Source organism: Amphiprion ocellaris, chromosome 5 (genome assembly GCF_022539595.1).
Source record: "Amphiprion ocellaris isolate individual 3 ecotype Okinawa chromosome 5, ASM2253959v1, whole genome shotgun sequence".
NCBI lineage: Eukaryota > Metazoa > Chordata > Actinopteri > Pomacentridae > Amphiprion > Amphiprion ocellaris.
The window spans coordinates 2,786,942-2,810,313 of NC_072770.1; the positions used below are offsets into that span (position 1 = coordinate 2,786,942).

The window sequence follows — 23,372 nt, forward strand, 5'->3', positions numbered from 1 at the left end:
TTTTGTGAATTGTCTGTGTTTGCACACCAGCATGACTACTGGCCATTATCTAGAAACTAGACTTTACATTTACAGCATTTTTTTTTTTTAAATTGGCAACATTAGCAACAGTCAGTCTAAACACTGTCCATCCAAAAAAAAAAAAAAAAAGTGGCACACTAGTATTTCGTTGGACCACCTTTAGCTTTGAGAACGGCACATGTTTGTCATGGCATCATTTTAATAAGCTTCTGCAAAGTCACAGCATTTATTTCTGTCCAGAGTTGCATTAATTTTCCGTCAAGATCTTGTATTGATGATGGGAGAGTCGGACCACTGTGCAAAGTCTTCTTCCTCAAGTTCTTCAAGACCTACTAGGAGGCTCCACTCTGTCTACTGCTGCTCTAAAGCACATCGACAGGACAACCCAACTGTCAACGGACCCATCAATCAGCAGAAGCACGACATGCACACAAGTAACTTTCAGTCACTGAAACTCGATGCAACTCTATAAATTCCCTTTTAGTAAATTATTACAAAATTTGCACAAATTCCTAAATAGCCTACCATCAAATTAGTGGCTGCTTTCAGGTGTGGTCTATAAACCCCTTTCTGTCAGAACACCATCTTACACCGTGTTGTTTACCACAATATTGTGTTGTAATATTGTGTTCTGTCTCTTCCTTGTTGTTCCTCACTCACAGCATTGTGTTGGCGTTTGTCTTAATATGTGTTAATATTGTGTTGTATTTGTTATCACGTTAGTTTGAAAGATGTTAGTTTAATAAATGTACATAAATAACTCCAGTTAACTTGTATCGATTTCAGCTACCAAGCTTTTATAAATAACTTCCCATTAAATCATTTCCTTGACTGCACAACAAGAGGTGCTTCATATTCTGTTTTGTTACAGTCATCTGATGTCAATAATTTGCCGGTCCATTATCAGTTACATTGTGTAATAATTCTGTATATGCATTTCAAACCCCATTTGAGAATACATTTTCCAAACACACCTTTGGGATACATTTTTAAACTGACTGTGAACCAGGTCATACAGCAAAACAACAACAGTACTGGATCCAATTAATGCTTTTGTGAGTGACCAGGATCAAATGGTAGACAGCCTTCAGACAGAAGAAGAGGCTGTTCTAGTTGCACAACAATGAAGGAATGTTTGATGTCCACATCCATTAGTCGGTAGTGGTAAGCAGCAATGTGTTACATTACTTATTGTCGAGAAAGACAGAGTAGTATATCAGCAACCAACAATACACATAATGAGTATTTCAAACACTGTATCATATTATGCAAATGCATAAGTTAATTCAGAGCAGAACATGGTGGGATTAAGAGTAGAGCTCACGTGCCCAGCGGAACCAAATTGATTAGCTTGCTCATAAGGAGCTGCAGCAGAGTTTTGTGTTCATAACCTGCAGTTGAGGCCCATGTGGCTTAGCATTACTAAAGCCATTAGTCACACACATGGAAGCACACATGCTCACTCAGTGGAACACACACATGCACATACAAAGACATCATTTGTAACTCAGCGAAATGACCTATGTGGGGGAAACAGATATACTAAATTATATCAGCCTGGTCTCAGTGTTTGTGTTTGTGCTCCAAATTTGAACCTTTGTGCCTCTTTAATTGGCTAAAAGCATATACATACACATTCTTAATGTGAATTGGAGGGAAAACCGTGACCAGAATAGTCAGTATCGGTTAAAGGGCACAGCTATTATGCATACTGTGTCATTTGTATGGGTCATTTAAATGCAACAAAGCCATTGCTAATGTTATTAGATACCCCTGTGCTTTTGCTGGATAGTTAAAGAGGAATTTCACCTCTTTCAGCCTCTGTAGAGGCTGGTCTGCAAACAACAAGATGGTGTACAGTTCTTTGAGGAGTTTTCAGAAAGCAGAAGGTGCAAGTAAAGGCAACGTGAAGAGAAATAATATTGATAAATGTACTCCCAGTTTAGGATGGTAGAAAGCTTGTTGAAAGTCAGCAGTCACTCAATAAATGTATGCCATTGTGAAATTTTTATTGGTTCTGACTATGGTTGGATATCCACTATCATATCATAGCAACATGAAGGCTACAAATCACCCATAATCCAAACCTCTTAATGTAGGCTCCCCAACAAAGCCACAATCCTTTCATGTAACATGTCTTCAAATAGAGGATAGCCTCTACTTTTTAAACACAATATGCCAAAATAACCAGAATTTCTTGTCACTAAATTGGGTTCAATATGTAAGTAAATCATTTAACATCAAAATATCTAAGTGTGTGTGTGTGTGTGTGTGTGTGTGTGTGTGTGTGCGTGCGTGCGTGCGTGCGTGCGTGCGTGCGTGTGTTTGTGTGTCCTACAAATCATCAACCATTTAAAAGATGAGTCCTCACATTTACAATGTGTAACCTGACTAAAAGAGTTGTGCATCCCGGTGTGTTTGGTTGGATGTTGAAAGGGTAACCCTATGGCTTTCAATAAAGATAAGACTTGAGTCTAGATAGTAGATAATCACACAGAATATGTGGTTGAGGAGATGTCTAATACTGGTGAAATCTACACTGGACTATTCTCTCTCTCTCTCTCTCTCTCTCTGACCGTTGACCACAGCTGATCGATAACCAGGTCCTTATTATGAATTCAAGGTTTTGCTGCTCACTGCTGTTGGTCAAGCACCATTCATCTCTGCAGTAAAAGGGTTGTATATGGAATTCATGAGCACAAAACTTTTTTGCTGGCATCCATAACTTTTTCTGCCCATGTACTGTTAAAGCTTGGAATGACTGATTGGCAACGTTTTCCCCTTAAGTAGGATACAAAGATGGCAGTTGCTACTTTACAGCACTGTGTAGTACATTACTGACAGCATTTAACTGTCAGAATGCACAATGATTACAATTTGCATGGACAACCGACACTTCCATGTGAGAAAAAATATCTTTTGTGAAAAATGTAATTGCTGCTCTTACCAAGTTCATTTCTATTCACTGTTCAGCTCTCTGCAGTACAGCTCATCCATAAGCTTTGCCTCTACAACACTGTCACCGTTTTATAACAGGCAACCACTTGATGTCATGAAGAACTCTAAATTGAGTAGCACTCAGACTGCCACTTGATTGCTAAAACTACTTCACACAGTACTTGTATCTTTATGTAAAACTGGCAGTTTTAATCAGTGCAAATGGGCTTTGTTCACATATTTTAGAATTCAAATTACAAATAAGCAAGACAGTTTTGTTACAAATCAATGAAACTGAAAATAAAAAAAATGGACTATGCAGTGTTTATTTTTTTAATAAGAAAAACAAAACAAAGTCTGCAATTCCAATATTGTTGTGAATTTGGATATATACACTCCTGAACATAATCTTCAGTCTACGGGAAAATTGCAAGTGTCCACATTTTGCATTGGTGGATCATAACCAGGTTGTAAGTAAAGCTTCAAAATGCAAAAAAAAAGAAACAGGAGCAAGTGACAAAAAATAGAGAGTAGGCAGTTTATTGAAAACTGCATCTAAACTCAAACAGGCTGTTCATCAGCTGATCAAAAGTTTAAGACCATAGCCTTTAAAAGGTAGAATCTGCACAGAAATCTGGATTTCATGTCATTTTCTGTCGGGTACTCACTGTCATGACCTCCTGATAGCAAACATGCTTTCTGTGTTTAAATGTGTCAGGATTGTTGAGCTGTAAAAGCAAGGCCTCTTGCAATGTGCCACAGCTGCCAAGGTTGGACACAGTGAGGCAGTCATTTGAAATTTCTTTAAAGATCCTGAGGGTTAAAGGACAAAAAAGTCAGTTCCATGGCTGCATATTTCCACCTTGAACCTACATGCTCAAAAACATGGATTCAGAGCCAGGGTTTTGTATGTAACAAAAAAGCAAAAGGAATCATTCCTCAAGGATTCATTTGCAATGTTTCAATATTATTATTTTATATCACAACTAGTCTTCATATGTGGCTGAATAAGGCAAATATTACGATTATTGACATTGAGCAGCATGCAGGTGTTTTGCAGAGCAGAGTCATAGGTGAGCTGGTGTGCTCAAGCTGCAGCAACTGGATGAAGGTAGAGGTACTTTAGCAAAATGTATTCAAGCACTGTCACTAATGAGTCTATTATACTGTGGCTTAAAGGCTAAATTTATACTATTCAGAGGTAAATATTGTCTTTTTTACTCCACTACATATTTTGGTCAATACTGTCTAGATGCAAATAAAAGATAATGGTTAAGGCACAAAAGAAGCATTTTGGTTTAGGGAAAGATCAGGGTTTGGATTAAAATACAGGACATTTGTTGTCATGGTTACAATAATAAACACCCGGTTAAGGTCGTGGAATAGATGGTTAAAAGACACTTGGCCTCTATTCACTGCAGTCTCCCTACACTGGCTTCAATTGCTCAATTACTACTAGTAGTACTATGACCACTAGAGGGCAACGTCAGAGTAAAAAAAGCTGCCTGTACAGACAAGCTATAGGGTCTATCTTTGTCGTCTGATATACACTAAAACCAATCTCAGTCTCTTCTTAGTCCATAACAGAAGGACCAGGCTTATGTTTAGCTTGGCTTTGTCCAAAAAGTCAAAACTTAGGGAAACTGCTAACTTTCCCAGAGGTGTAAAACAACAACAGACAAAAACCCCCCAAAACAAACAAATAAAAAAATAACAGAACACCTTTCCATATTTTCTGAGACAAAATTGTCCACTTTCTGATCAAGAAAACTAATTTAATCAAACTCTTCAGCTGATACAGGAAATCAAAGACATTTCGTCCAGTGTGTTTGCACTTTCTGTGACACATATACACTGGGTACCGTTGTGAATAAAAGTTTACATACACTTGTAAAGACCGTGTATATAATGGCAATCTTGAAGCTCTAATGACTCCTGTTAACTGCTGTTCAAGTGTTTGAAAACCAAATATGATTACATATTGTGTCTTGGACATGACATGGAAGCTTCTACTGGATTAAGTGAGGTGCCACTGAAGTTACATGGAATAAACAGAAGACTGGACACATATTCCAACAAAGTTAAGAAGATGCCCAGCAGTCCATGACGCAACAGTGCAAAATATACAACAGATGTGAGCAGAATCCACTTCAATATCACTTATATATCAAATGATTTAAAGCTGTAACATCTTACAATAATTTTAGCACTTTTAGGTTGTACCTTAGTTTTGCTGTATTAAATACAGGTCACACAGTAGGACTCGGCATTCACTGTGGTAGTCCTGGCCCGATTTGTGTCAAACATTCTTGTCCCATCTAAGCTGAAAAGATTCATCTTGGTCTCTGACCAAAGAATGTCAAAAGGGCTTCATGTTCTTTAGCAAAGTTATATTGTAAGTGGACATATACAGTTCTGTTGTACTTTGGAATAAATATTCAGTGGAATGGGAATGGAATGTCTCAACCTTTGCCATATAACAAATCTTTCTGGAATACTATTACTTTAAAACTTCATCGCTGAGTTGCCCAAATTTGGTAATTTTTTTTTTTTATTTGAAACTGATGATTGTACTTTCTTTTGTGATTGTATCCTGAAATGCTTTGCATCAACCAACTCAAAGAATATTAGCTGTCCAGTGATATCTCATGAGTACCCACAGCTGTGTAGAAGTTGTCTGCACAGCATATATGCACACTAAACTCTTTTGGAACATACAAATAGCATGTGTAATATACAAAATACAAGTCATCATTAATGCTCTCTACACTAATAGCTGTTCTGGGGACAATGGGAACTTCAGCCTCCCCTAAATTCAGATACATCTCCAAAATTCATTACAGAGGAGAAACTGCAGGTGAGCCCAGATCAACTAAACATCATAAGCGTACAACATACAAGGTATTCTGGTACACCAGAAAGGTTAAAGTCATAGAAATACTATTTAGTTTGCTTTCTAACAAAGCACTCTGTAGCTGCAGAAATCCATGAATAGTGTACATCATTGTAGCAGGCAAGTTTAAGCTCAGTTACTTGATACTTACTTATATTTAAGAAAATGAACTTTCCTAGAAAGAATCCCTTGGGATACGTATATTATCAAAAGGTGATCACGTAATTGTATAACTGTAAATGTTTGTTTTGTTGGCATCAAATATTTAACTTAGCAAAGTGTCTTTCATACATAAACTGCATTTGTTAACATGTGTTCTATTCAGTGCATTAAGCTGTAATGGGAGAGACAATAACAGTCACTGGATATAGCACAGCCCCAGGTATAAACCCCACTGCAACATTTGTCCATTTTTTACAACAGTATCACTGCACATGAAGTCATGTGCAACCAACAGCAGACCTTCTCCAACATAAGCACACAAACATGCTTTAAATAGCAGAGCTCACTAAGCAACTACATCAGCTACAGGAAAAAGACAACACTGTCTGTTGTTGGAGGTGTCTCTTTCCAGTCCTGGAGCTAAGCTGCTCTACTGCTTCCACTCATGCATTAGCCCAGGTTAACCACATCTGAGCTCACAGAAATTAAACTAATATGCAGCATACACAAGAAACATATGCTCTGAAATGCTGTAGTGTAGCTTTAAAGGCACTGAACAGAGTTCTTCTCTGTTTTCACTATAACTGCATCAATCTGCCTCTCCTTTAACATGAAGCTACCTGTCATTCAGGTAAAGGGATGGGAGGACTGGAAGAAAAATTACCTATGTAATATAGTTGCTGGTGTATAGGCTTTGTACTGGTGTTCATTCAATAACACCACCTTTGTATTATATGTGTGTGTGCTGTCAGGTGGTGAAGTTGGAGATGCTTACAGACCAAGAGAACAGTCACATACATGCACCAACTTCCATCTTAATCCACCCTGCTGTAGCTATGGTAACACATTGCAGAGGGTGTGTAGGAGGCATGTGATCTATATATCTGCCTGTCTGTTGTTTTTACAGCTCAAATTCTCCTCTTTGTGCCTTTTTTTCCAACCTGTCATTTCTCCTCCTTCTCATCTGCATTTGCTCTGTCACCCTTATAAATGTGGTAACAGAAAATGTCACACAGCATCACTCAAGGGCATACTGCACACTGTGCCAGGACAACACACACATACACAGTATGCGTGCATGAGTGGGATTGTGTGTGTACATCTAGGTGATGCCTTTCTTTCCGAACTAACCATATGGAAGTGTGCAACACGGAAGGGAAGGGACAGACCCTGCTACCACAGATGACACAGCACAGATGCTAGCCTCACACACAAATGCACACACAAGGAGAGGACAATCACTTTCCTCTGGGAAAATGAGGAACACTGAAAATCCCCTCATTTATTACCATTAGGAGATGTGACCAGGAATAATGTAAGAGTGTTGGACCAGTTACCTTAACCTTAATAATAATATTATATACACTACCAGTCAAAAATTTGGACACACCTTCTCACTTAATGGTTTATCTTTATTTTCATGACTATTTACATTGTAGATTCTCACTGAAGGAATCAAAACAATGAATGAACACATATGGAATTATGCAGTAAACAAAAAGTGTGAAATAAGTCAAAACATGTTTTATATTTTATACTCTTCAAAGTAGCCACTCTTTGCTTTGATTACTGCTTTGCACACTCCTGGCATTCTCTCAGTGAGCTTCATGAGGTAGTCTCCTGAAATGGTTCTCGCACTTGTTGACCCTTTTGTCTTCACTCTGTGGTCCATTTCATCCCAAACCAGCTAGGCTGGGTTTAGGTTAGGTGACTGTGGAGGCCAGATCATCTGACCTAAGCAGCACTCCATCATCTCCTTCTTGGTTAAATAGTCCTTCCACAGCCTGGAGGTGTGTTTGGGTTCATTGTCCTGTAGAAAAATAAATGATAGTACAACTAAATGCAAACCGGATGGGATGTCATGTCGCTGCAGGATGCTGTGGTAGCCATGCTGGTTCAGGGTTCCTTTAGTTTGGAATAATTTCCCAACAGTGTCACCAGCAAAGCACCCCCACACCATCACACCTCCTCCTCCATGCTTCACTGTGGAAATCATGCATGTAGAAACCATCTGTTCACCTTTTCTGGTCTCACAAAGACACGGCAGGTGGAACCAAAGATCTCAAATTTGGACTCATCAGGTCAAAGCACAGATTTCCACTGGTCTGATGTCCATTCCTGGTGTTTCTGGGTCCAAACAAATCTCTTCTTGTTGCTTTTCCTTAGCAGTGGTTTCTTAGCCGCTATTAAAGGCCTGATTGGTTCAGTCTCCTCTGAACAGTTGATATAGAGATGTGTCTGCTACTAGAACTCTGTGTGGCATTTATCTGGACTCTAATCTTAGGTGCTGTTAACTTGCCATTTCTGAGGCTGGTGATTCAGATGAACTTATCCCCAGCAGCAGGGGAGACTCTGGGTTTTCCTTTCCTGCAGCGGCCCTCATGTGAGCCACTTTGGTCATAGCACTTGGTGGTTTTTGTGACTGCACTTGGGGATACAGTCAAGTTTTGCAATTTGACTGACTGACCTTCAGTTCTTAAACTAATGATGGACTGTCGTTTCTCTTTACTTAGCTGATTGGTTCTTGCCATAATATGAATTATTTGGAACATATGTCAAATAGGGCTGTCAACAGAATACCAACCTGACTTCTGCACAACACAACTGATGGTCCCAATCCCACTAAGAAGGAAAGATTTTCACAAATTAACCTTGAAAAGACACACTTGTGAAGTGAAAACCATTTCAGGAGACTACCTCATGAAGCTCATTGAAACAACACCAAGGGTATCATCAAAGCAAAGGGCGGCTACTTTGAGGAATCTAAAATAGTAGCCATATTTAGAGTTATTTCACAATTGTTTGTTTGCTACATAATTCCATACATCTTGCTTCATAGTTTTGATGTCTACAGTATGTATCTACAATGTAGAAAGTAGTAAAAATAAAGAAAAAAACATTGAATGAGAAGCTGTGTCTAAACTTTTGACTGGTAGTGTACATCAGTAGTTAGGAAAAGAGAGTACCAAATACTATAAGCGTTGCTATGCAATACAATTAAACATTATGCTTTATGGTCAGCTATAATTGGAAACGTTCACCACTTGTAATCTTTAAAATGAGCAATGCAATAAGCAGGTTACAAGTATATACATATACAGATACAAGTATAAGATCAAAGAGGCTCCGTATGGTTTATTTACAAATGAGGACTTTTGTAGTGATATGAAAGAAGAAAAAGTATACTCATATTTGAAACATCTCCCTAGCCCTACCTTTGGAAGCCTCTGTGCCGTATGGCCCACTGCTGTTGTCAATCAGGTCAGGCAGCCAGGCGTCTTTGACTGCTGACTTGAAGACATGGCGGTTGTCCAAGTTCTGGATGGGCCTGAAGTTACTGCGCAGATACTCCACCGATTTAACATGATCCTGCTGTTCTGTGGTGAAGATTGAGTAGAAAGCCTCCAACTGGTGCCAGCAAGGAGAGTGAGCAAGGCAGAGACACAGAAATGGAGAGAGATTAGTGGAGGCAAGAAGAGTTAGTGCCAAGCAGAACTTACAACCTGTGGTTATTCTGAGTTACTGTCTTGCACTTGGCAGCATTAATCACACAGCAGTAAGAAACTGCACAAAACACATAATATCAGAATGCAATGTTACTAACTGAAATCCAAGTTGAGAAAAAATGTAATTTTAATGATCCCCAAGGGTAAACTGGGTCACTGCAGCCAACAGAAGACTTTACAAGAAAAAACAGGATTCACAGGAAACACAGAAAATAGCCTGAGTAATTACCCAGCATATGAAGACCATATCCAGTAAATAACCACATTGGGGAAATATGGATTTAAAAAAAAAAATACATAGTGCAAAAAATATGGACAACATGATACAGACAGCTAGGAAATGGTTTTGAGCAAAACAAAATAATTTTCCTACAGCAATGAGGATTCAATATTTTCATCATGTGGCTTATTCCTTAAAGGAATAATTCAAAATTTCCAGAAATGCACTTTGACGTGTGTTTGCTCCCAAATCAAGGACTCTACAAAGCTCCATTTGCAGATCAGCACACTGAACTCTACATCGCTTATCCACAACCCAGCCACCCTGTCCTGCTTCAGCCTGTGAGAGTAACAAAGTCCATTTTCTCTTTTGTTCAACTCGATTCCCAGGCACTTACATCTGTCAAGCTCACCTCAACACCTGTGATCTTTTTAAACAAGCTGGGTAGCTTGTAAACATATTAGCTGAAGTCTTCTTCCCTCTTTTATAAGTCTTCTTGACAAGACTTATAAGAAAAGATTGAGAGTACCTCCATAGATGTAAACAGCTAGCCTACTATTTAACTTGCAGTGTTGGGGTAAGTTAAAGTGTGTAGTCTAACTGTTCTTTGATGAACAGCTCTGAGAGATTGGTGCTGTTGTTAGGGAAAAAAACAGTATGTTTGTGTTCAGATAAAAGACATGAATCATGTGTTAATTAGTTATCTTCAGATGTGGTGGCCTGTAGATCTATTTTGGAATTTTGAATTCACAGTTTTTGTTCTTGTTATCTGATTTTCTGATAAGCTAGAGTGTACCTATCAGCTCTCTGCAAGAAAGTGAATACACTTCCTGAAATCCTTTCTTAAACTTGAAAGAGTATCTCTCAAGTCCAAAATGTGTAATTACATTGATAAAAATCAAAAAATAAATAAAAAGATTCATTGGTATGTCAAGTCAAACGTGCACAGCATACACTTCAGTGATATGAAATGGCATGTGAATGTAACAAGTATACTGACGCAAGGAGGCAGTTCAGCTGGTCACAAAACATAGTCAGTTCTAATCAGATTGATTTTTGCATGTTCAGGTATTTAAATACAATCTTTATTAGCATCTTCACAGAAAGGGCAGCACAGTGGCTCGGTGGTTTAGCACTGTCGCCTCCTCCTGAATTGCGTCCCGGCCTGGGCCTGGGATCTTTTTACATAGAGTTTGCATGTTCTTGCTCTTCATGCATGGGTTTCCTCCGGGTACTTCACCTCCTCCCACAGTCCAAAAACATGCTGAGGTTAATTTGTCATTCTAAATCGTCCCCAGGTGTGATTGTGAGTGTAATTGTTTGTCTCTCTGTGTAGTCCTGTGATAGACTGGTGACCTGTCCAGGTGTCCCCTTGTCTTCACCCCAAGTCAGCTGGGATAGACTCCAGCCCCCCATGACCCTAGTGAGGATTAAGTGGTGTATAGATAAAGGATGGATGGATGGATCTTCACAAAAAATAAAGTAAAATCTCATATCTGGACTATAAATCAGACAATTAAATCATCAGTCAATTTCATGTCAAAGACCTGAGGGAGAAGTGGTCCTGAGGGTTTCACTTGCAAATGTGTCCCATCAGAGGACATGTTTAAGTCTGTCAACAGCCACTACTAAAAATGTCTTGGCTATACCAGTCCTGCTGTTGGAGCTAACTGTTTCTCAAAGCTAACTGAAGTGCAGCTTAAAGGGGCTCTTTCTCAGACATAATTGGCCCCTACTCCCTAATCCCCTAAACCAGGCCAAGTGTAGCATCCTTGTCAGTCCAAAGACCGATCGGATTGCTCCTCTAGAGGAAGACCACTCAGTCACATCTGCCCACATCTGGTTAAGTACTTGGTTGGGTCTAGAAAACTAGAAGGATCCTCGGGACAGACAGATGTGGCACCAAGAAAGGGATAAAATCACTGGCACTGTTGAAGACCTGCATCTATACTGTGCCAACAATACAGAAGAAATTACTTTCATACACTTTGTTGTTTTTACCGGCAGAGCTTAATATGTGAAATAGTAAAACTGCTTCTAAAGTTGTTTTAATCTCAGGTCAACTGCCACGCTATAAAGCTGTGAGCATTTTGTACCACTTTCGGTTAATGTTGAAGTTGGCCTCTTTCTGCATGATGCTATTTGGCAAACTCATGCTGGGTGACAAGACGTGCAACCAGACTCGGATTTGCACTGCATGATTGAAGTGTCATCTTTCTGTACATGTTGGCAGATGGATCCTCTGTACAATGTGTTTGGACGCAGCGCACACAGACAAACAGCTTGTGTGCATGGAAGTGTTAAAAGTGGGAGGGGTGGTGGAAAGTCTGAAGACAGATTTAGTTTCATGAAGACAGATGTCTCAGTGATTGACTAATGAAGACTCGTGTGACTCTCTTGATGTTATATGGCAGTCAGGTTCAGGTCCTCTAAAATAGTATAGAAAGTAAACCAAAGCAAAATAACACACCTGTCCACAGCCTGACCGTGACTTTTGGAGGGATTGAACCTTACGTCCTACTGTAAGTTGGAGTTAAATCAAGTAAAGCAGAGAGGGCACAGAGTCATTTATCATTTGTGTTCTTTCTACCAAAAAACATTATTATGACATTACTATACCACTATTGTAACCATTCTTCTACAGAAGTTCATCCAACTACCTCCCTAGAAAAAAATAAGACATCAGGACCAAACAAACAAATAGTGATAGTAAAAGGACTTTTAGTATTTCTGAGAAAATGCTTAAAAATCTGCCGGCTGACACATCACATGCTGTCAGTGAGACACTTCTGATGAAGGCGAGAGCTTTCACCGAAACTGTCAAGAAGGTAATCAACATCTATCTATTCATGCTATGTCTGAACAAAAGAACTCAAAACTATTAACAAGAAGATATGATGAACATTTTTGAGCAACAAAAAATTGTGTCTTTTAATAAAAAGCATGACCTTCATTAGTGGATCACTGGTACAAAAATGACCCAATACTCAACATTTATCATGTATTTTTATGGAACCAATCAATTTTATATTAAGTTCATATTAAGTTCATAGATACATATGAACTTATAATTTTTATATATATATATATATACACACACACACACACACACACACACACACACACACACACACACACACACACACACACACACACACACACACACACACACACACACACACATATATATAATAAGTTCATAGATATATATGAACTTATTATATATATATGTGTGTGTGTGTGTGTGTGTGTGTGTGTGTGTGTGTGTGTGTGTGTGTGTGTGGCCTTTTTGCATCTTTTTAAAAAGTTATTCTTTTGGCCTTTATTAGATAGGTACAGTGTAGACAGACAGGAAAGGAGGGAGAAGAGTGGTGGGAAGACATGCAGTAAAGGGCAGTGAGCTGGAATTGAACCCAGGCCGCTGCTTCGGGGACCAGCCCCTGTACATGGGTTGCCAGCTTATCCCGTTGAGCTATCCAGGTGCCTGCCTTCTTGCATCTTTATTTGACAGTCATAGTGAGAGGAAGACAGAAATGTGGGGAGAAGAGTAGGGGAATGACCTGCAGCAAAGGGCCATGGGTGGGAGTCAAACCCATGACGACTGCATGAGGACTATAGCTCCAGTTTATGGGTTGCCCACTGAACCTGTTGAGCTCCCACTTTCGAGCTTTTAATGGCTTTTTTGGGATTTGTTTAGAATCATGGCTTTGACTGTACTAAAAATTGCACTTGAAGACCTAAGAGACATTCTTAATGCAATATATCACAAATGCATAGAGGTGTCTGAAAGCTTTTTTTTCCACCACTGTATATGGTCATGTATTGGTACCAGGCATTCACTAACATCTGAGTCATCATTAAATGAGGTATCTGTAAAGAGTAAACCTTCCAGTCATCAGTTTGGGGAAAAAAAATGCTTTGGTGTGGAAGCATCAAGAATCTAAGGAGGACACTAGAAGAAGTCTCAAAAGTTGTCCCAAAAGTATATGATTATTCCACAGGAATTTGTTAACTGGATTTAAATGTTTGCTGCATATACGGTGCTGTAAAAGCACCACCATCAGTTCATGACCTAAAGCACAGATAGGTTCTGCAGCAGGACAATGACCCAAAGCACACAAGCAAGTCCACCTCTGAGTGGCTCAAAAAGAACAAAATTATGGTTTTGGAGTGGCCGAGTCAAAATCCGGAGTTACGTAAATTTAAAATTCTCGTTAAACATCAGCCTTCAGCTCTAGGGACCACCTTTAGGGCTACTTTCTGAGAGGATGAAAGTCAAATCTGAATGCCAAACAAAGGATTAAAAGAAAAGGCCGGAGTTTGTTCCGACTGTTTATCGAGCAAACCCTGAGGGTTTATCCAGGACAAAGACATAGGATGGAGGCAACACTGTGCGATGGAAGAGTAAGCACAGATCCATGTACAGCTCTTGAAACAATCAGGTTGGCTGCTACTGTTTTCCAATAATGAAATGGTCGATAGTTCTGCTTCCAGTTGGAAGTTCATGGTGTCTCAGATGTTATCAACCTAGGATGGCTTATGCCACTGTGATGTCACGTCACAGGTTTCCTCTTTCTCGTATGCGCGCACACACACACACACACACACACGCACACACACACACACACACACACACAGACACACACACACACACACACACACACACACACACACACACACACACACACACACACACACCCACACACACACACACACACACAGACACACAGACACACACACACACACACACACACACAAACATACATGTTTGGCAAGTCCTTTGTCCATTTCCAAGGAAAGCATTTTTAGAGAGCTGTTGTGTCAGAACCTGAGCATCGATCCACTCTAAAAGCAGATCCAAAGCAACAGCTGTCAGTCTTGCTGACCTACTTCAACTATCATCTAAAACAAAAGGCCAGCAGAAAAAAGAGAGAGAAATAAAATGGGAAGAGGCAGAGAAAGACAAATTGAGTCACCATGGGTGTTAATTTCTTTTCCTCCTAGTTTTATCTTTCTAATCAAGTTTTCTCTGGAGAGTCAAGCAGTAAAAGGAAACGGGAAACAAGAGAACTTCAAAAAAGGCTTTTGTACATGTTGAAAAAGATTTGCTAATGGTCAGGAATCAACAGCCAGAGAACAGGAAGGAAGACTGATGCCCCAGTCTCCCTTGTTGACTCTTTCATAGATGAATTTCCTCATTTTAGATTCCGTTGGTCTTTGCATCATTTCCCTTGAGTTGACTTTGATTTCTTCTTTTATTATAATGTATTTTTTACAGTAGCTTAGATTAAATACAGTGACAAAATTTGCCAAATAATGTTAAATTTAAATTTAAATAACTGTCAAACAGCATCACACTTCAACATCCATATCTGTGGAGCCAAAATGGAGCCTGTGTAATAATGTAGCCAGATCTTTGGTGTCAGTGGCCTCTTCCCAGCAGTAGGTGTACTGCCTTAAAACAAATCTTTAACAAATCCATGGATCCAGACTATAAGCTGCATCACTGCCAAAATCTAATCAATTGTTCCTTGTGTCATTTCTGACCTTCCCTGAAAATTTCATCCAAATCTGTTAATCCGTTTTTTAGTAATGTTGCAAACAAACAGACAAACAAACAAACCAATGCTGATCGTCACATAACTCCGCCGTGTTCCTTGGTGGAGTAATAAAAAGCTTGACAGGTTTCATTTCACATTGGTAGGCCCTGTATTGATTGATGCCATCCTATTATCGTTGCTACTGGGAGCATATTTTAATACTTACAGAGCTGAGACTCTGCACATAACGTTTCCCTCTAAAACACAGCACTTTTTTAGTCTTGGCCAAATTTGTACTGAATTACTGTTGACAGTTGGTTTTGGCATGTCTGGGTAAGAGGGTGCGGGAGTCACTACATTTTTGCTGTGGTTTCATTTATGATGTTAGCTGGTCATAATAGGTTTGCTTAAAGAACATCATGTTCTTCTTGGCTTTCCGACTTCCTATCTCTGCTGCCATGTTCATCATTCTTCCTCCATCTCATCAGTCTTTGTAATGTCTCTTTACTGCCTGCTTTGCACTGACCTGCTCCTCTAATTTCAAGACATAGAAGTCAATCCTTCATCCACGTTTGACTCGCTTCACTGCTGCTCTTAAGCAAACTTATTTGGTCTCATTAAGGGACAAATCTGTCAAGGGTTCGTAGGACTGGGTAAATAGGATAAGAGCTAAAAGTCTTTTTTTCTTGAGATTTTTGTCAAGGACACACCGGAGGTACTGTTTTGTTTGAAATAGCTTTTATATAATTTTTCTGATAGTTTTTAATGAGAAATCAGTGTCATCAGCTGCTGGTACATAAAAGTGCAGGTGGTTCTGCATCTACATGAATGAGAGTGTAAGGGTTTTCACATTTTTAAAAATCTATTTTAGATTTGACCTTTAAAAAAATCATCCGGGCAACACTGGCAGTCAACCTTATGCAAAGAAAATGTGTTTTATTCATTTTGCATCAGCCACTTGTAGTTTTAGTTTTCATAATTAAAAAACAAACAACCACTGCAGAGTGTTCTTCTCATAAGCACCTCACAAGTCTTGTCACTTTGGAGATTCTCTGACCCAGTCATCTGACTAAATTGATTTGGTCCTTTTCAAGATGGCTGAAATCTTTTCACTTCCCTTTTCTGTCACATCCAACAAGATGATTAGGAGATGTGACTCATCACACACAGTGTATTATAAACCACAGCTTGGCACCTGTTTTTTTTTTTTTTTTTTTTACAAACTCCTCCCCATTTTCTTCCTTCAAGTGTACATTTCAAACTAATCACCAATAAATCAACTATGAAAACAATAAAAACACTCAGAGAGCACAGTCCTCTGCTCAGTGGTTGTATCATTTCTGACAGATAAGTCCTGACTGAATTCTGCAGTGGTCGTTTCATAGTAGGATCTCAATCATGTGATCATTAGCTGGTAGCTGATGTAGCGTTCACTTGTGGTCAGAGTTAAGCCTGGGTTATGCTTTCCGCACGAACATGATGCATGGAAAAGAGATGCTCAGAATCCGCACGAGAGTGGGTGTTGCTTTTGCACTCCATGCGACGCCTGCTCCCAAACTGCAGGGCGCAGTGTATCGTAAACACGCATCTAACATGGTACTTAACTAGACTAGAAGAAGTTTGCCATCATTTACACCACTTACAACATGGCATTTTACTGAGTAGTTGCATTGGGCAATTAGTTTTAATTTCACACCATGAATTGTTCATAGCCCAGTTATCAGTGATCTCTGTGTGATGAATTGTATAAATGCCTGTATTTCTGAATTTCTGCTGCAAGGAGCCCTTGTTCTTTCACCATGTTTTTCCCACACAGTGTGTTTTCCACGCGTCTCCATCCGCATTGTTAGAAAAATTTGGAGGTGCATGACGCAGAAATTTTCTGCTTGCAAAGGTGTGAGGGGGCGTGGCTGCTAAAATGATGTAATTCATCCGCGCAGACCTTGCGGACGTGTCAAGCATAAAACAAGCTTTACAGTGACGCCATGACGCTATCTCGCAATGATACTGAAATCTTTAAGAAATCCATGGATCCAGACTATAAGCTGCATCACTGCCAAAGTCTAATCACTTGGTCCTTGTGTCATTTCTGATCTTCCCTGAAAATTTCATCCAAATCCGTTATTCCGTTTTTGAGTGATATTGCTAACAGACAGACAAACAGAGAGACAAGCAGACAAACCAATGCCATCGTCACATAACTCTGCTGTGTTCCTTTGTGGAGTAATAACAGGTGTGAAAAAATCTGCATTTCCCCAAAATAGCATACATCACAGTTATTTATGGTGATTGTGCTGCTTTTGTGGTAGATGTCTGGCAATGTGTCATAATTTACAGAAAATGTATAACCTGCAATCCGTTCAGTCATCTAGCCTACTCTGAGCCTTTGGTAAGTTGGTGCCTCATTGAATTTGAGCATTTTAAACTTTAATGGAATTAGTTCATTTTTTAAAATTACTGTTGTATCACTAAGGCATGTAAGAGCCATACCACCATTTAAATTCAATAAAGTGAAACTGCCACAATCAACTGATTCACTTGTGAATGAATTACAAGTTCAACTTTGGGAACTCCACATTCAAATTTGAGTTTTTCACTCAGCCGAACTGTCCTGACCATACTGGCTGAATACAAAGTGGCAACAAGAAGGTCTAAAATGTTATTTTTATGGCTGCACCAATGCAATTTTTTTCAGACCAGATTAAAGTAGTCCACATACACTGCCGTCACCCAGGCAATGTCATGTTTTCCATGAAAGCTCAGATTTTTATTCATACTGACATAACTGCACAAGGGTTTTCTAACCATCAATGATCCTTTCAACACCATTAGCTAACACAATGTAGCATTAGAACACAGGAGTGATGGTTGCTGGAAATGTTCCTCTGTACCTCTATGGAGATATTCCATTAAAAATCAGCTGTTTCCAGCTACAATAGTCATTTACCACATTAACAATGTCTATACTGGATTTATCATTCATTTAATGTGATCTTCATTGAAAAACCTACTGTTCTTTGAAAAATAAGGACATTTCTAAGTGACCTCAAGCTTTTGAACAGTAGTGTACATTTGAGTTCTGTCGATGTCAAGTTTTGATACATGTTTTGATAATAATGCAGTATTTCTACCACAAATGGCAATATATCTGTGGAATACAAGATAATGTATTAGTGTTGTAGTATAACAGATGTATTTGCTATTACTGATGTCCGTTTAATGCCATGCTTCATATTTCATATTTCATATCTTTCAGTTGAACAATAGAACTCATTTAGCAATAAATGAGACATTAATAAAATGAAATGAACAGATTATTTCAGCACAATCATATTGGAATATTTTGTTCATAGTAGCACTCAGTAATGAAATATTGAAACTGGTTGTCCTGAAATAATAATTTGATCACAATAAAGTCACTCGGCTCCAACTCCTTGTAACCTTCTACAGGATAAAACAGATCTAGAAAATGGTTGGATGGAAGGATTTAAATTTCAAGATAGTTACAAGGATTTAAAATTTCTGGTAACAAGATACTTCAGTTGGGTGGCAGTCCTAAATATGGCTTCACTGAAGTTCTACATTCCTAGCAAAACATCCCATACACATGACTTCCACTTTGTGTTCTGTGTCTTTCTGTTTCTTACCTGTTTGTAGGAGACATATATAGGCCTGCTGAAGATGATCCATTCCACCACCTTACTGCAGGGTGGAGTGGTCAGAGAGCCGGTGTAACGATAGTAACTTCCCAGTGAGGATGGCAGCAGGTCCTTCAGCACAAATGGCTCTAGGAACGTTTCTTTTTCTGTATAAAAGAAGGGAGGACAAAATTCTCCAATCAATATAACATGATCTACACAATACTCTTTTTTCCTGCAATTTACAGCAAGCAGATTCAAGACAGTTTTATAACTTTTAGGTTTCTTCTATTGAATTCATTTGCATTTGGCTTGCCGCATTAAGTGTCCCTAAGCAAGTCATAAAAATTAAACATTTCCATGAACTGTTTCTCATATAGGATTTTTTTCCCACCAAAAGATTACAATTCAATGTACAATTGTTTTATGATTAAGTTTAGACACCGGCAGGACTTGATTAACCCTTGTATGGTGTTCGGGTCTGTGGGACCCGTTTTCATTTTTGTATCAAAGAAAAGTTATATTATAATTTTTTATTTCCAACTCAGATTCATTGGCCTTGGCTCATTTCCTGTGAAGAACATATATCACAGCACATTTTCAATGACCACACACCGTACACCCCCCCTACACATTTATATTACATACAGGATGTTCAGGTCCACTGGACCCGGGGCCAATGGAAGTGTGGAAATTTTAGGTTCTGTGCGTGTGTGTGTGTGTGTGTGTGTGTGTGTGTGTGTGTGTGTGTGACAGCATTAGAATTGTCCATCCCACTGTTCCTGCACAAGGTTGCAGCACTGTTGCAAAATTCCAGCACCAACAGCCTCTCTTTTGCGGGAGCAGAACTTTATTTTCTCAGACTATCCCAGCAGCAGATTGGGGCCGGGACACAATAAATATAGCTTTGCCAGTGTGGTTCCTTATTACAACTGATCAATATGGCCAAAAGATTCTCTGCTCAGAGGGCCTTACAACTGATTTTGGAAGAGAGGGAAGCATTTGATAACGATGTAGAGGAGGAGGTTTCAGAATCTGAGGATCACATTTCTGAAAAGTCAGGGTCTGACAGTGACTTTGAAGAAGAGAATGAGATTGAGCATCAGCTAGCTCCAAAACAAAGACGAGCCACAGGACCAGTCCATCAACAGCCAGTCCAGGACCAGCCAGTCCCAGGACCAGAACAAGCCCATCAGCAGCTAGCAAGTGAAGAAATATGGATGTCAGTAAATGATAAAATTGAACGGTCTTCTTGCCCAAGAAATGAGCCACCCTGCATGGTTGCCAAGGTGATAAGGATGCAACCAGGGCCAACACACATGGCAGTTACTCATGTGGAGGACATCAAGTCTTCTTTTAAGCTTTTCATCACGGTTCCATCCAGAACATTTTTCAGGATTGCACTAATTCAGAAGGAGGACATGTTTTTGGAGAGAGGTGGAAGGAGGTGCTTATTTTGGGGTTCTTATCCTGGCTGGAGTTCTCAGGTCTAAAGCAGAATCCACAGAATCCCTGTTGGATGCAGAAACTGGCAGAGAATTTTTCCGTGCAACAATGTCTTTGGAAAACTTCCACATAATTTCCTGGATCTTCCGGCTTGATAACCAAGACAACAGACCAGCTTGACAGCAGAGACAAGCTAGCTGCCATCAGGACAGTGTGGGACAAGTGGGTGCACTGCCTTCCCCTGTTTTACAACCCTGGGCCTAATGTCACTATGATGAGTAGCTGATGCCATTTTGGGGCCGCTTCCCCCTTCAGACAGTATTTACCATCTAAACCTGCAAAATATGGTATAAAGATCTGGGCTGCCTGTGATGTCACTTGCATCAAGTCCAAGTAGTACATATGCAGCAGAGACAGTATAACTCTGCTCCTCATGTGTTCTATAGGCTCCCATGAAAAGACCATGTGTTCAATGGGGCTGATGTGTTGTCTTGACTGACATGGTTACTGTATGTGTCCAGCTTGTGTTGCATAAATTGATCTGAATGGGTTAAATTCCTAATGAAGTTCACAAAAACAAAAGTCAATAGTTATGAAAAACCTTCCTTCATTTGTAAATGTGTTTATTTTTTCTACTCTTACCGTGATTGGAATTGATTTTTTTTATTACATTTTATCAATGAAACAAACAAAAAACGAGTAGCACTTTAATTTATAAATGTGATCTAACTAAGGTAAAGAGCAAATGTTTACCATTTATGTTGTTTCTATTGCTTGTAATTGGAATGAGGAAAATATCTGTTGTGTATTTTAACATAAAATTATTTGATTGTGTTGAACTGAAAACCCCACCAGACCCGTGAACACTGGCTGTGTAACAAAAATATGAATACCACATGAGAGTTAAGATTAGAGTGGTATAGTCTGGTTTAATACACAAAAAGTCCAAATATAACTTGAAATACTATTTTATTTTAATGAAAATCACCACATTTGTGTAACTTTTAGCAAAGTGCTCTTGCTGTCGACCTGGCAGACAGTAGTCTGGATGTAGACCTGGCTCTCTGCTATCACAGTTACACTGTTTAAAAGTTTGGGGTTACACAGAAATGTCCTTATTTTTGAAAGAAATAGACTCATTACTGACAGTACTTGAATACATTTTGTTAAAGTACATCTCTGGTCATTGATAAAACCTTAAAAAGTAATCTCTCTGTGAATCAAATTGTACATTACCACTCAAAAGTTTGGGGTCACTTAGAAATGTCCTTATTTTTGAAAGAAAAGCTTTTTTTTTCCATGAAGATAACATTAAATGAATAATAAATCCAGTGTAGACATTATTAATGTGGTAAATGACTATTGTAGCTGGAAACAGCAGATTTTTAATGGAATATCTCCATAGAGGTACAGAGGAACATTTCCAGCAACCATCACTCCTGTGTTCTAATGCTACATTGTGTTAGCTAATGGTGTTGAAAGGCTCATTGATGATTAGAAAACCCTTGTGTAGTTATGTTAGCACATGGATAAATGTGTGAGTTTTCATGGAAAACATGAAATTGTCTGGGTGACCCCAAACTTTTGAACGCTAGTGTATGTGCTTTGGACATCCATTTTCCACCCTAACCACCTCTGGGTGATTCTGCTGCAATTTATAAATATAGCAAGATCTGACCAATAGACTGGTCAGATCTTGCTATATTTATAAATCAGAGCAGAGTCACCTATATCTTCAGTATTTTCTTGTGGTGTTATCACTGCTAAGAAATGCTCCTGGATTTCCTGTCAACAATAAATACTGTTGCTTCAGAATGCTGACGTCTCCTGGTGATTCTTTGAAGACCTTTAAAGAAGCTTTTTCGACATTTGAACACGGTAAAGTCTGAGACTCTGGCCCATGATTTGGGACTTAGTTTTGATCATCAAGACACACCTGATGATCAGATTGCAAGCAGGAAGATACTGAACCGGTGCCATAGCAGGGCTACAAAATTAAATAATCATTAATCACAATCATGATTTTAGCTTCTAACCACTATACAAATACTACTGACTGCTGTATTTAAGATTTAAAAATGCACTGCACTCTTAAAAGACATAGCACACTTACGTGTGCTGTTTTCTCTGCTCATAGAAAATAACACATGGATAAAATCAATCACTTTCATCTTGGCTGAATCTGAAATGAGAACACTTCATCTCACTCTTTTCACAGTCATTTTTGCTCACACACCTGTCTGAGCACCCAGCCACTGAGCAGCATCAGTCTACACAGTGAGGCATTCAGGAAACATTGGTAAATGTAGTGTCTGTGATAAGGAAAAATGTTCAGCTAATGAAGTGTTTCGCCTCTAACCAGGTGGGACCAGCTGACAATGTCTGTCGTACCATTGCGACCACTGAAAAAGTTAGTTTGGAGTATTGGTATCAGCGATACTGGCCCTGTATTTACTTGGTATTGGATCGATACCACATCTTGCAGCATCACACAGCACTAATATTCAGCCTCAGATTACTATTGAGAATTGTGGAGGAAAATAAACATTTTTGGAATGAAGAGAAGAGAAAGAGTAGAGTAAGAAGGGAGGGAGGGTAATGAGTGGATTGTTAAGTTAATAGAAAGGTGCAGATGGAGGGGAAGTGTTTGATCCATAGTTTCAATGAAAACAGTGATGAACAACAGGAAACAGGAGTGGAAATAAAGGGTAATGGAGTGTGTTGGAGTGTCTGGGACACTGGGCTAGGCCACTTGACAGGGACAGTGGCAAAGATACACTGTCTTTATCTGTGCCAGACAGAACGGCAGGTATCCCCCTCCCCTCTCCCTCCCACTCCTCTTCCTCTTCCCCTTCTGCCGACAAGCCCCATTCCTCACTGCCTTACCAACCCTGACTCCAGAAACGTATTTTCAGCTCCGTCACATCTGTGCGACAGAGTAAGCCTGGGCAGGAGGAACACTTGGAGACGGGATGAGGAATCGATAGCAGTGGAATGGCGGTTGGTAAG

The 23,372-nt window shown here is 39.3% G+C and overlaps 1 protein-coding gene across 4 annotated transcripts in view; it reads right to left on the reverse strand.

The window, feature by feature from the left end:
* The window catches only part of LOC111578637 (receptor-type tyrosine-protein phosphatase gamma-like), a 413,908-nt gene that overhangs the window by 64,698 nt on the left and 325,838 nt on the right, over positions 1–23,372 (reverse strand). For all 4 annotated transcript variants that reach the window (XR_008601705.1, XM_055010623.1, XM_055010621.1 and 1 more), the window contains exons 7-8: positions 18,927–19,084; positions 9,229–9,421 (exon numbers count right to left, since the gene is read on the reverse strand). Coding sequence is in view for 3 of the 4 variants with exons in the window: in XM_055010623.1 (XP_054866598.1) it covers positions 9,229–9,421; positions 18,927–19,084 (351 nt within the window). In the remaining variant the exon portion in view is untranslated. The remainder of the gene's footprint in view (positions 1–9,228; positions 9,422–18,926; positions 19,085–23,372) is intronic.